Source organism: Centroberyx affinis, unplaced genomic scaffold (assembly GCF_046629955.1).
Source record: "Centroberyx affinis isolate AG114_WGS23_722 - 3 ecotype Tasmania unplaced genomic scaffold, CSIRO-AGI_Caff_v1 ptg001130l_1, whole genome shotgun sequence".
In the NCBI taxonomy this organism is placed as follows: domain Eukaryota; kingdom Metazoa; phylum Chordata; class Actinopteri; order Beryciformes; family Berycidae; genus Centroberyx; species Centroberyx affinis.
The window spans coordinates 104,680-119,294 of record NW_027279669.1 but is presented as its reverse complement, the minus strand read 5'-3'; the positions used below and the strand labels follow the sequence as shown (position 1 = coordinate 119,294).

The 14,615-nt window shown below is 39.5% G+C and overlaps 2 protein-coding genes and 1 pseudogene across 2 annotated transcripts; 2 read left to right on the top strand and 1 right to left on the bottom strand.

Moving 5' to 3' along the window:
• Positions 1–1,793: 1,793 nt before the first annotated feature.
• On the bottom strand, positions 1,794–2,469 carry LOC139647938 (transcription factor HES-5-like). Its single transcript, XM_071523949.1, has 2 exons — positions 2,353–2,469; positions 1,794–2,237 (listed from the first exon to the last, which is right to left on the bottom strand). The coding sequence occupies exons 1-2, from the start codon at positions 2,413–2,415 to the stop codon at positions 1,794–1,796; spliced, it is 507 nt and encodes a 168-aa protein (XP_071380050.1). The 5' UTR covers positions 2,416–2,469.
• A 1,957-nt stretch (positions 2,470–4,426) lies between these two features.
• Positions 4,427–5,014, top strand: LOC139647926 (transcription factor HES-5-like; annotated as a pseudogene).
• Positions 5,015–8,447: 3,433 nt separating this feature from the next.
• LOC139647925 (transcription factor HES-5-like) lies at positions 8,448–9,129 on the top strand. The gene is made up of 2 exons (XM_071523930.1): positions 8,448–8,570; positions 8,686–9,129. Exons 1-2 carry the CDS (start codon positions 8,448–8,450, stop codon positions 9,127–9,129), a joined length of 567 nt encoding a protein of 188 aa, XP_071380031.1.
• Positions 9,130–14,615: the final 5,486 nt, after the last annotated feature.

Genomic DNA, 14,615 nt, shown 5'->3' with positions numbered 1-14,615 from the left:
CCCTTTAAATGGTTTAAATGGGAAAATGTAATAAAATGTAGCAAATAAGCAAATTGCATCACATTATTACATTAACCTGCAACTAGTACTTCAAACGCAGTGTAACATATTTTTAACTGATGATGTAATTAACAAATAATGTACCAATTTGTGTTATTACATTCTTCTTATTGTTACAAGTTATTTAATTATTGTCATTATTCTCAATGTTTTTATTACTTCATCGCTTAATTAAGACCCCTTATGAAGTCATAATTGTCGGTTGATGTAATAATATGATGCTATCACATTATCAAGCAATTTAATACATAAACAGAGTTGAATGATAACTTCAAACTTTTTGAACAATATCTGAAATTCTTTTGACTGAAAGTCAAGGACAATGATCAACAATTTGATGCAGCTGAGATCAGAGACAAAGATATTTTTTAACTGAGACAGGCTGTAAGATCTGTTTTTTTGTTTTTATCTTTATTTATACAGGAATGGTTTTGATGATCATGCATACTCTTCCTCAGCACCATCCTGTTCCACACATTCAGTTCAGTTACACACATTCACATCTGGGTTATTCATTCACTTTCCACACTCAGATTTTCAGAAACTGTTAGACATTTCTTTTCTTTTTTTTTTTAGACATTTTATGCTTTATTTTTGATACAGACAGTGTGAGAGAGACAGGAGGGTATGGGAGGACATGCAGCAAATGACTGCGGGCCAGATTCGAACCCGGGTCGCTGCAGGACTGAGGCTTATGTGGTACACGCTCTAGTCGGTGAGTATAAACAGATAATCAAATTTAATCTCAGAATATATCACTGTACTATAAGAGAGAGGGCTTTATTGACGAAGCAGGGACAAGAAAGTTTGCAGATAATGTGTGTTTATTCAAACAGACTCACTGAGTCACAGCAGGTAAAAATGCCTCAAGTGAAGCAAAATAAAGGTGATGACACATCACAACAGGAACTTGGACAATTCTCCAAGACACAATGCACTCAAACAGAGCAGAGGAACAACTGTCTTTTTAAAAGACGCATTAAAATTAACAATATTTGAGTTAACATTACTCACTGTTCTCTAATACATTATTCAAAATGAACATAAAAAGTTGCACTTAATAACAAAGGCAATGGAGAAATAATTGACCTTAAAACAGATCTGGTTTTGCTAATCACAAAGTGATGAGAGCAGGTTAATGGGCAGTTAAGCAATTATGTTCAAAGAAGAACAAAATGTACATTGTCATTATAATGGAAGTGTCACTAAAATGTGACAGTATCAGGTTAAGTTTAGCCTTTAAACAAAAGGATAAAAAGAAATGTTGATCTTACAACAGATCATTCTTGAATAATCACAGAGATTAAAAGTATGAGTTCAAGCCGTTATAGCAAAATATCCATACAATGGACAATGAAAACTTTCTATGAAATTGATCACTAATAATCAAGAGGTAAAACATGTCATAATAGTGTATTACTCCACCATATAACATATCATAAAATTACAAAAAGTAGTAACTGCTGAATCTTCTTGAAGACTTAATTCATGCAACATGCATGACAAGATGCTCTCTTTCTTAACATGAAAGATATTGTTGTTAATTTTCATCATTTCCTTAGGAAATTACATTTTGCAAATCTAGAAAGATTGAAAATCAAACAAAAGTAGTCAAAAGGTCTTCTGTACATACAGAAGAACAAGTCTTTGAATTTTGAACAATTCAGTTCCTGTAATCTTTGACCAATATGGTCATTTCAGTTTGTGTGGTGTGAGCACCAGTCTGCAGGTCTCTACCACGGCCTCCAGAGGGCGCTGTGGACTGGACTCTTCTCTTTGCTGGGGACTGGACTCTTGTCTTTGCTGATGCTGGTCTGGACTGGGCAGCTCAGAAGAGACAAACCAGCCTCTCTCAGGTTCTGATCAGAGGAAGACTGCAGGTTGTGGAAGTGGTTCAGCAATCTTCTCTGGGAAGGTGTCTTCACCTCCTCCTTGGACAGGAAGTGCTCCACCTCTTGGACACACCTGGAGTAGCCCTGATCGACAGCTGCTGAGTCCACAGGTTGGTGCTGCTGCTGTCGTGTCAGGAAGCAAACTGTCATCTCCAGGATTTCTGCTTTCTCCAGCTTGGAGTCAGGCTGCTGTTTGAGGAACTCTGGACCCAGGAGAGACTTGAGCTGCTCAATGCTGCTGTTGATTCGCTCTCTGCGTAACTTCTCCACCAGAGGCTTTCTGAGCTGCAGAAAGAAGAAGAAAGTCATGAATAAACTTATTCTGGAGAATAACATGAAGGTGAAAAAGTAAGATTTTGAATGGTGTTGAAGTGTCCATGATCTTGAGCCTTCAATTTACCTTGTGTGTCAGAGTCAGCTGCTCCTGAGAATTGGTCATTGCTGAAGTGATTTTAGGAGCCATGGCTGGATCTCTGTGCTGTAGAGGTTTCTGTAGAGAGAATCTGATCTCTGCTGGCTTCACCCCTCCTATTTATAGTCCCAAATCTCCATTTGAATGTGTGGGTCTTGGTCTGGTTGGACTTTCTCACAGTCTCAGCCAATCAGAGAGCTTGGTAAGACAATAAGGGATGCAACACGCTGAATGCTCTGGGGGACAATGGTTAGATCTCAGGGGAACAGGTGGAGGACTGGGGGTGATGGAGAGAGACTTTGTGTGAATCTGGGAAAGTGGTGACCCTGCAGAGTGAGCAGATCTGCTGCCTCATGTTGGGATCAATGACTTTGACTGAGCACACGCTCATCATCCCATCACACACGTGTGCAACTGAAATACAGTGGATCTCTTATGGTATAACATACTGTATGATTTGATGATGAGTGAAAACTAGTAAATGGAAATAGATTGCAATGTAATGTCTGAGTGTGAGCCTTGATATTGATCCAAAACCAAGTAACCCAGTAATATTTTCTCCAGTATTTATTCATAATTCAATTAGATGAATGGTTATAATTTTATTTTAGAAATACACAATGACCTTTTAGAAAAGTACAGTGCACATTTTGGAGTTAAGTGCCTCAAGGTATTAGAATGGAATATGTATATGTATGTGTGTATATATATTTTATATACTGTATATTTAGCAAACATCTTGTTGTCCAGATGTAGCAGATGTGTCCTGGTAGTCAGTGTGAGTAGAAAGTTGATCTTACTTTCCCACACTGAGTCCTGTGTGATGCATTGAATGGAGCTTTAGTGATGTCACTAACCATCTGGAGGGAAAGAGCACAATTGGTGATATGGAGGTTTATAATTCAAACAAGAAGATAACAATAATTTGGTGTCTCTTTTGTGAACTTTATTTGATCAGATTCAGAAATGATGAACATACAGTCAGTATCATGCTGTGTAACGCCAAAAACATAAATCCCGAACGTTCTTGGATAAAAATTCCAGCACTATCCATGAGCAAGGTTTTTTTTTTTTAGACAGCTGCTTCCTGACGTGTGCCAACTCCCCTTGGAGAATAGTCAGATGCTGGTGGGGTCGAGGATGCGGATCACACTGAAGTGTGACTCTGCAGTCCAGAGCTTTCCCACACTCTGCCCATTGACAGAAAGTTTGGCGTGTGCCTTGTTAAATCCTAATTCTATTCCATTCAATTAGTGTGCATTCATTTTTCCAGGTTCAACGTCATTGAGGTTTTGTTTTTGGAAAATGACTAAAAGTGAGCCTTCTTTGTAATTGATGCAGAGAATGAGTATTCATTCACAAATACACAACTTGGGATAACACAATACATTTTCAGCATAGTTAATTCACACAACAGGTGAAATGGTCATTCAAAGTTATCATGGTACTGAAGAGTGACTTGCCTTCAATGTACTGCACAATATCAATAGAATGTAACTTGAGAGACTATACGTAAATTTAATACATCCGTTTGTTTGAGTAATGCAGTTAAATTAATTAAAGTTATTGCTCAGTACTGTTGTTCATGTAATAAATGTCTGGGGATGAGAATATTAGCCATAATGAAAATATTCTTCAAGATGGGAGTAGACAAAAATTTTCAAAATAGAGGATCAATGTCAGTCTCCCACGTGTGTGATGGGATGATGAGCGTGTGCTCAGTCAAAGTCATTGATCCCAACATGAGGCAGCAGATCTGCTCTCTCTGCAGGGTCACCACTTTCCCAGATTCACACAAAGTCTCTCTCCATCACCCCCAGTCCTCCACCTGTTCCCCTGAGATCTAACCATTGTCCCCCAGCAATAAGAGCATTCAGCATGATGCAGCTCCAAATGCCTCATTCTCTTGTCTGGCTCTCTGATTGGCTAAAGACTGTGAGAAAGTCCAACCAGACCAAGACCCACACATTCAAATGGAGATTTGGGACTATAAATAGGAGGGATGAAGCCAGCAGAGATCAGATTCTCTCTACAGAAACCTCTACAGCACAGAGATCCAGCCATGGCTCCTACAATCACTTCAGCAATTCTCAGGAGTAGCTGACTCTGACACACAAGGTAAATTCAAGGCTCAAGATAATGAACACTTCAACATCATTCAAAATCGTACTTATTCACCTTCATGTTATTCTCCAGAATAAGTTATTAATGACTTTCTTCTTCTTTCTGCAGCTCAGAAAGCCTCTGGTGGAGAAGTTACGCAGAGAGCGAATCAACAGCGGCATTGAGCAGCTCAAGTCTCTCCTGGGTCCAGAGTTCCTCAAACAACAGCCTGACTCCAAGCTGGAGAAAACAGACATCCTGGAGATGACAGTTTGCTTCCTGACACGACAGCAGCAGCACCAACCTGTGGACTCAGCAGCTGTCAATCAGGGCTACTCCAGGTGTGTCCAAGAGGTGGAGCACTTCCTGTCCAAGGAGGAGGTGAAGACACAGTCAGAGAAGACTGCTGAACCACTTCCACAACCTGCAGTCTTCCTCTGATCAGAACCTGAGAGAGGCTGGCTTGTCTCCTCTGAGCTGCCCAGTCCAGACCAGCATCAGCAAAGAGAAGAGTCCAGTCCACAGCGCCCTCTGGAGGCCGTGGTAGAGACCTGCAGACTGGAGCTCACACCACACAAACTGAAATGACCATATTGGTCAAAGATTACAAGAACTGAATTGTTCAAAATTCAAACACTTGATCTTCTGTATGAACAGAAGGCATTTTGACTTCTTTTTTTTGACTTTCAAACTTTCTTGATATGTAAAATGTCATTTTCTAAGGAAATTATGAAACTTAGCAACAATATCTTTCATGTTAAGAAAGAGAGCATCTTGTCATGCATGTTGCATGAATCAAGTCTCATGAGATGAATCAGCTGTTAATAGTTTGTGTAATTTTCTGATATGTTATGTGGTGGTGTTATACACTATCATGACATGTTTTACCTCTTGATTATTAGTGATCAATTTCATAGAAAGTTTTCATTGTCCATTGTATGGACATTTTGCCATAATGGCTTGACCTCATACTTTTAATCTCTGTGATTATTCAAGACTGATCTGTTGTAAGATCAACATTTCTTTTTATCCTTTTTTTTAAAGGCTAAACTTAACTTGATACTGTCACATTTTAGTGACACTGCCATTGTTATGACAATGTACATCTTGTTGCTCTGTGAGCATTGTTGACCTAACTGGCGATTAATTAATCTGCTCTCATCACTTTGTGATTTGTAAAACCAGATCTGTTTTAAGGTCAATTTATTCTCCACTGCCTTTGTTTTTAAGTGCAAATTATTATTTGTTCATTTTGAATTGTACATTAGAGAACATTAACCTGCTCCCATCACTTTGTGATTAGCAATGCCTGATCTGTTTTAAGATCAACATTTTCTCCATTCTTGTTGTTATCAAGTCAAAGATATTATGTTCATTTTGAACAATGCATTATGGAACAAGGAGTAATGTTTACTCCTAATATCCATGTGTCTTTTATAAAGACAGCTGTTCAATATCCTCTACTCTGTTTGAGTACAATGTGTCTTGGAGAGTCTCCAAGGTTTTGTTGTGATGTGTCATCACCTCTATCTGCCTTCACTTAAGGCATTTGTACCTGTTGTGTTGCACTGTGTGTGCTGGAATAAACAAACATCAATTGCAAGCTTGGTGTCCTTTGCATTTTTCTCCCTTCAGCAGTAAAGATCTCCATCACAGTTTTGAATGTCAAAATGTTCTAGTACGTTATTATTATCATACAGTATGCCTTTGTCTATATCTAAATTATGTTTCATTGAATTTTATAGCAATTTCATACCATTGTTCTATGGGTGATAATGAATATACATTGGCTACATGATAACATTCAGTTCAAATGGGTCGTCTTGGGTCACTGAAGCAAGTGAAAAAGGTTTCATTGTGTCTCTGATTAAGTTTCAGTTACATCACTTTGCTGACTCATGATTTTTTTTTGGAACAATTTCTGATTCCAGGTGTCAAGATGTAAAGAGTTTAAAGTGAACTGTTTCCCTCCTGAATGGGGTCACACTGTGAAGCCTAATGTGATGTGTAATAAGACACACTTCTATTGTGTCTCCAATGAAATCAGTGAATGGACAGAGTGTGGGAAACCAGGGAAAACTCACTCACAGAGCCGCTGTGGGACAATAGATCCAGACCTCGACCCTGAAGAGGCAGAGGTCAAAATGTGGGTCTCTGAATTGAAACCTGCTGATCTGTTTCAAACCATTCCTCTGATTCTTTACTGTTAAGTTGCAACAACATGAATCAGCATCACCAGTTCTAAAAGTTCATTGAAGAGCTGCCAGGCAAGTCACTCTCCAGCACTATGATCACTTTGAAGGCCCATTTCACCTGTTGTATTCAGTGTGTAGCCTATTTATTGCGTTGAAAACTCATTGTATTATCCAAACTTATGAGTTGTTTATTTATGTATTAATAATCTAACTCTACCATCTTTGCATCAATTATAAAGAATGCTGACCTTTGATCTTTTTCCCAAAAAAATCTTGATGTTTAACCTGCAAAAATTGAGTGCAAACTTTTTGAGTGGAAAGGATCATTTCACCTGTTGTGTTGAGTGTGAATTAATTATGCTGAAAACTTATTGCGTTATCCAAACTTACGAGTTGTTTATTTGTGAATGAATACTCATCCTTTGCATCAATTGCAAACAATGCTGACTTTTGATCTTTTTCCAGACAAAATCTCAATGACGTTGAACCTGGAAAAATGAATGCACACTACTTGAGTGGAATAAAATTAGCATTTAACAAGGCACACGCCAAACTTTCTGTCAATGGGCAGAGTGTGGGAAAGCCCTGGACAGCAGAGTCACACTTCACTGTGATCAGCATCCTCAACCCCACCAGCATCTGACTATTCTCCAAGGGGAGTTGGCACACTTCAGGAAGCAGCTGTCTACAAAAAAAAAAAAAAACACTCGCACATGGTTAGTGCTGGAATTTTTATCCAAGAAGGCTCAGGGTTTAGGTTTTTGATGTTACACAGCATTTTGACCGTATGTTCATCATTTCTGAAACAGATTAAATAAAGTTCACAAAAGAGATGACGATTTTTTTATTTGTGATGCTTGTTGATGGATTGTTTTTATCATCTTGTTTGAATTATAAACCTCCATATCGTCAATTCTGGTCTTTCCCTCCAGATGGTTAGTGACGTCACTAAAGCTCCATTCAAAGTCCTTTTGTTGTTCATTGACCTCCACACAGGACTTAGTGTGGGAAACTAAGATCCACTCTCTACTCACACCGACTACCAGGACAACCAACCAGGATTTATTCCAAACGAACCGCTGTTGCTGCTGCCGGATATTTGTCAATTTATGATTGTTCAGTTTGTGATGCTGATGGAGAGCCACAAAATTTGTACTCTGGAATGGATGTGATTTAAAATGCAGTGAAGTACTTCCACCGTTGATTGTGACACAAGAGTTTAATATTATCAATAATAGCTAAAAGATCATAATAGAATCAACACACAACAAAAATGAACTTGTACATAACCATGCATCTAATTGAATCATGAATACATAATGGCAGAAATATTACTGGTTTTCTTGGTTTTGGATGAATATCAAGGCTCACACTCACACATTACATTGCAATCCATTTCCATTAAGTAGTTTTCACTGAGTGAAATCATACAGTATGTTGTACCATAAGAGATCTACTCTGTTCCAGTCTCCCACGTGACTGAAGGGATGATGAGCGTGTGCTCAGTCAAAGTCAATGATCCCAACATGAGGCAGCAGATCTGCTCTCTCTGCAGGGTCACCACTTTCCCAGATTCACACAAAGTCTCTCTCCATCACCCCCAGTCCTCCACCTGTTCCCCTGAGATCTAACCATTGTCCCCCAGCAATAAGAGCATTCAGCATGCTGCAGCTCCGCATGCCTTATTGTCTTACCAAGCTCTCTGATTGGCTGAGACTGTGAGAAAGTCCAACCAGACCAAGACCCACACATTCAAATGGAGATTTGGGACTATAAATAGGAGGGATGAAGCCAGCAGAGATCAGATTCTCTCTACAGAAACCTCTACAGCACAGAGATCCAGCCATGGCTCCTACAATCACTTCAGCAGTGACCAATTCTCAGGAGCAGCTGACTCTGACACACAAGGTAAATTCAAGGCTCAAGATCATGGACACTTCAACATCATTCAAAATCGTACTTATTCACCTTCTTGTTATTCTCCAGAATAAGTTTATTCATGACTTTCTTCTTCTTTCTGCAGCTCAGAAAGCCTCTGGTGGAGAAGTTACGCAGAGAGCGAATCAACAGCAGCATTGAGCAGCTCAAGTCTCTCCTGGGTCCAGAGTTCCTCAAACAGCAGCCTGACTCCAAGCTGGAGAAAGCAGACATCCTGGAGATGACAGTTTGCTTCCTGACACGACAGCAGCAGCACCAACCTGTGGACTCAGCAGCTGTCGATCAGGGCTACTCCAGGTGTGTCCAAGAGGTGGAGCACTTCCTGTCCAAGGAGGAGGTGAAGACACAGACCCAGAGAAGACTGCTGAACCACTTCCACAACCTGCAGTCTTCCTCTGATCAGAACCTGAGAGAGGCTGGCTTGTCTCTTCTGAGCTGCCCAGTCCAGACCAGCATCAGCAACGAGAAGAGTCTAATCCACAGCAAAGAGAAGGGTCCAGTCCACAGCGCCCTCTGGAGGCCGTGGTAGAAACCTGCAGACTGGAGCTCACACCACACAAACTGAAATGACCATATTGGTCAAAGATTACAAGAACTGAATTGTTCAAAATTCAAAGACTTGATCTTCTGTATGAACAGAAGGCCTTTTGACTACTTTTGTTTGATTTTCAATCTTTCTTGATTTGCAAAATGTCATTTCCTAAGGAAATGATGAAACTTAGCAACAATATCTTTCATGTTAAGAAAGAGAGCATCTTGTCATGCATGTTGCATGAATCAAGTCTCATGTGAGATGAACCAGCTGTTACTATTTTGTGTCATTTTATGATATGTTATGTGGTGGAGTTATACACTATCATGACATATTTTTCCTCTTGATTATTAGTGATCAATTTCATAGAAAGTTTTCATTGTCCATTGTATGGACATTTTGCCATAATGGCTTGACCTCATACTTTTAATCTCTGTGATTATTCAAGACTGATCTGTTGTAAGATCAACATTTCTTTTTATCCTTTTGTTTAAAGGCTAAACTTAACTTGATACTGTCACATTTTAGTGACACTGCCATTGTTATGACAATGTACATCTTCTTGCTCTATGAGCATTGTTGACCTAACTGACCATTAATTAACCTGCTCTCATCACTTTGTGATTTGTAAAACCAGATCTGTTTTAAGGTCAATTTATTCTCCATTGCCTTTGTTTTTAAGTGCAAATTATTATTTGTTCATTTTGAATTGTACATTAGAGAACATTAACCTGCTCTCATCACTTTGTGATTAGCAATGCCTGATGTGTTTTAAGATCAACATTTTCTCCATTCTTGTTGTTATCAAGTCAAAGATATTATGTTCATTTTGAACAATGCATTATGGAACAAGGAGTAATGTTTACTCCTAATATCCATGTGTCTTTTATAAAGACAGCTGTTCAATGTCCTCTACTCTGTTTGAGTACAATGTGTCTTGGAGAGTCTCCAAGGTTTTGTTGTGATGTGTCATCACCTCTATCTGCCTTCACTTAAGGCATTTGTACCTGTTGTGTTGCACTGTGTGTGCTGGAATAAACAAACATCAATTGCAATCTTGCTGTCCTTTGCATTTTTCTCCCTTCAGCAGTAAATATCTCCATCATAGTTTTAGAATGTCAAAATGTTCTAGTACGTTATTATTATCATACAGTATGCCTTTGTCTATATCTAAATTATGTTTCATTGAATTTTATAGCAATTTCATACCATTGTTCTATGGGTTATAATGAATATACATTGGCTACATGATAACATTCAGTTCAAATGGGTCGTCTTGGGTCACTGAAGCAAGTGAAAAAGGTTTCATTGTGTCTCTGATTAAGTTTCAGTTACATCACTTTGCTGACTCATGATTTTTTTTTTTAACAATTTCTGATTCCAGGTGTCAAGATGTAAAGAGTTTAAAGTGAACTGTTTCCCTCCTGAATGGGGTCACACTGTGAAGCCTAATGTGATGTGTAATAAGACACACTTCTATTGTGTCTCCAATGAAATCAGTGAATGGACAGAGTGTGGGAAACCAGGGAAAACTCACTCACAGAGCCGCTGTGGGATAATAGATCCAGACCTCGACCCTGAAGAGGCAGAGGTCAAAATGTGGGTCTCTGAATTGAAACCTGCTGATCTGTTTCAAACCATTCCTCTGACTTTTTACTGTTAAGTTGCAACAACATGAATCAGCATTATCACTTTTAAAAGTACATTGAAGAGCTGCCAGGCAAGTCACTCTCCAGCACTATATGATCACTTTGAAGGCCCATTTCACTTGTTGTATTCAGTGTGTAGCCTATTTATTACGTTGAAAAGTCATTGTATTATCCAAACTTATGAGTTGTTTATTTATGAATGAATACTCTAACTCTACCATCTTTGCATCAATTGCAAACAATGCTGACTTTTGATCTTTTTCCAAATAAAATCTTGATGATGTTTAACCTTGAAAAACTGAATACATAATGTTTGAGTGGAATAAAATTAGCATTTAACAAGGCACACGCCAAACTTTCAATGGGCAGAGTGTGGGAAAGCTCTGGACAGCAGAGTCACACTTCAGTGTGATCAGCATCCTCAACCCCACCAGCACCTGACTATTCCCCAAGGGGAGTTGGCACACTTCAGGAAGCAGCTGAATCTTGCTCATGTTTAGTGCTGGAATTCTTTATCCAAGAAGGGTCAGGGTTTAGGTTTTTGATGTTACACAGTATGATTTTGACTGTACGTTCGTCTTTTCTGAACCTGATTAAAGTTCACAAAAGAGACGGCGATTTTTTATTGGTGATGCTTGTTGATGGATTGTTTTTATCGTCTTTTTTGAATTATAAACCTCCATATCGCCAACTGTGCTGTGTTTCCCTCCAGATGGTTAGTGACATCACTAAAGCTCCATTCAAAGCAGCACACAGGACTCAGTGTGGGAAACTAAGATTAACTCTCTACTCACACCGACTACCAGGACAACCAACCAGGATTTGTTCCAAATAAACCGCTGTTGCTGCTGCCGGAAACTTAAAACTCATCATTCCTGTGCGCCACAAGATTTTTACCCGGAGAGACCTAACCGTCTCCAGGTGTTTAGAACAGCAAATGTAAAAGCTTTCATGAACTGGGTATAGTTTTAGTTACTATTGTGTTATATTCATTCATTCATTCATTCAATCTTTATTTAGTTCTCGGAAGACATGCTGACCCTCTTTTCCAGTGGTGCTGAGATTAAAAAATAAATAGTCACATGCAACAAAAGGGGGGAAAAAAGAAAGAGAGAAAATCAATGAATATATAAACAATTAAATAAATAAACACAAAGACAATTCTAAAAGAGATTCACATAGATCCGTCCATCCTCGCAAGAAGAGAGGTATCAAAAGTGCATCAGTTAAAGCAGGTGCAATAAAGGGTAACCAGAGTTGATATCCTTGACTGAAAATGTCCGAAGGGAACAAGAGAATAAACTTTCTGTGAGCCCTGTAAAACGTTCCAAGTCTGTGGAGCAGAAAATTTAAAAGCAGTTTTTACAACTATTCGGTGATGGCAAAAGTCAAATTTATGAAAATGTTATGAATATGTTATTACTTTAAATTATCTTTATGTAACTTACATGAGTCTCACACTTCTCGCTACAATGTGCATCTAAGTTATACACAGGCATATTAGTTTGAAAATGTAGGTAAACATTATAACACAAATACAAAGCTGTCTGAGCTGAGTTTAGGTGGGTTTACCCTCAACCACATTCCTGCTAATCTCCCTCCCATCTGTCTGTGTCTCTATCTGTTGTCTGTGCAGAGGCTCAGGTTTCCCAGTTCCCCTCCTCTGAGCTCCCACAGCTCCCTCCACAAGGCTGAACGTGCCCCAGTCACACGCCCTCCTCTCCCTCTCCGGAGCTGGGAGCCACAGCGACACACGGCTTCCCACACTTCTGTATGCAGCCTGCTCAGCCGCGCACACAATAGAAGTGTGTCTGCTCTCACAAAGCCTCAGGACAGTTCCCATGCAGGGACAGGAGGGCGGCTTTAGGGCCACTTCACAGATAAACCATCTGGTTTAGTTGTAACTCACTGCTGAGACACACAGTGTGCAGGAAAAACAACACTGGAGCATTATGAGATTAGGGTCTGATGAAATAATTTACCTGTTTATTCAAAGATTTTTCTTTGTTGTCTGATGAATGAGAGTATTTTCAAGTTATATTCACTTCCTTGTGTCTGCATTTGTCATACTTTGCAGAAATGGGCTTCATTTGCTTGAGTGAGAAGCTGGTGAATGTGCTGTGAATGCAGGGTTTAAATTCCTGTCTCACATCCCTCCTGTCTAGTTTTTAAAGTACTGCCTAGATGCAATGTTGAACAAGGGGGACTGTCTACTGTCCATTCTCCTTAAAGAAAAAAAACAACCCAGCCTAAAATAGAATTGATGCATTATTCCCACGTTCTTCATTTTTGTGAACTTGAACAATTCTTTTTCACACACAGGTAGAATCCAGAGAGGGAGTGCTTGTTATAGTGTATAACGTTTGTATAAATGCCAGTAGCTGGAATTATGTTTTTTCAAAGCACCTCACAGTTTTTGGCGTTAGTGTTTTCAATATGAGCGGTTCCATCAGCAGTGTGTATGAGGTGGATTTTGTGGACTTAGATAAATTTCCTTTGAACTTATCCAAATGAGCTTGATTTCACAGTACTATTAACAGTTCTGAACCAGAAAATTAGCCCATACTGTGTACCTGAAACTGAATTTCAATGCCAAAGGATCAGAGAGTGTTGCTTGATGACAAATTAGCTATTTTGTTCCTCATGCTCATGTAGACACATTTTAACTGAACTGTTGAAAATTTATTTTGAAGGATGGATTTTTGCGCTCAGAATAGAAGAAAAAAGAACAAGAAAGTACTTTATTTTATCTTTATTCAACATTCTTACCATTACTAATGGCTCAGTGCTATATCAGTTCATACTCTCTATCTAAACATCATGGTAGGGAACAAGATTTTCCTGTGTCCACATGGGGAAAACCATTTTCCCAGGGAATAATTTTTCTGACCTCGCTGATATATGCCATACAGAACAGCATCCCACCTGTTCTGTGTGGCAGCCATTAAATTCAGTCTATTGTCCCGAGCTCCGAGCCTCCTGATTGGCCAAACAGCAGAGACAGCGCAGGATGAGGAGCATAAATGCGGAGTGGAGATGCAGACATCAACGGAGAAGATCCTCTGAACGCACACAAGACCAGCTGCAAAAGGACAGGAGCAAGAGCGACTCAATCACAAGGCCCCTTGCGAACAAACTTGCAGCAAAACTTCATTTTTTTCTGAGAAAATCTACAAACTCAAGAAACAAATCTGAAAATGTCTTCCTACTTGGACCTTGCTATTCAGGACAGTGTGAAGGAGCAGCTCTTTAGGTAAGTCAAGGCTCTGTTTCACTGAATACTTATGGACCATACCAAACTGCTCTCAGATGTAAACTCCACATGTTGGAACACAGTTTTTATTTAATTCAATTCTCCCAGCCTTCACCAAACTGACAAACAAACAGTTAAAGATTATTTCAATGACATAATGTATTAATGATTGTTTTTTTTCCTCTCAGGTGCAAACTCCACATGTTGGAGAGGAAATGCAGCAGTGGAGTGGAGAAGCTGAAGGCTCTGATTGGAGAGCACCTGCAGAATGGGATCCCTGCTTCGGACATCCTGGAGAAAACGGTGTCCTTCTTCACCCTGAGAAAGGCCCTGCTGTCACACAACGGCTACTCCAAATATTCAAGGGAGATTCTGCGTCTCTTTCCCGCCTCAGAGGACGATGTGGCTCCACTGTGCCTTTAATGATGACCAGGAGAACATGAATGGACTCAGAAGTCTGAGGAACTGCCTCGAAACTCTTGAAGTTTGTTGAGTTGTCCCAAAATGGACTGTTATTGATTTGAGTGATATTGACTGCACCTGTCTGTGTGTGTGTACCATATCTGCTGATTCCTCAGAAA

Excerpts from the sequence above, each read along its gene's own strand:
- LOC139647938 (XM_071523949.1), bottom strand. The coding sequence starts at position 2,415 with ATGGCTCCTAAAATCACTTCAGCAATGACCAATTCTCAGGAGCAGCTG. Across the intron at positions 2,238-2,352 it reads AGCTGACTCTGACACACAAG|CTCAGAAAGCCTCTGGTGGA; the intron begins GTAAATTGAAGG and ends TTCTTTCTGCAG.
- LOC139647925 (XM_071523930.1), top strand. The coding sequence starts at position 8,448 with ATGAAGCCAGCAGAGATCAGATTCTCTCTACAGAAACCTCTACAGCAC. Across the intron at positions 8,571-8,685 it reads AGCTGACTCTGACACACAAG|CTCAGAAAGCCTCTGGTGGA; the intron begins GTAAATTCAAGG and ends TTCTTTCTGCAG.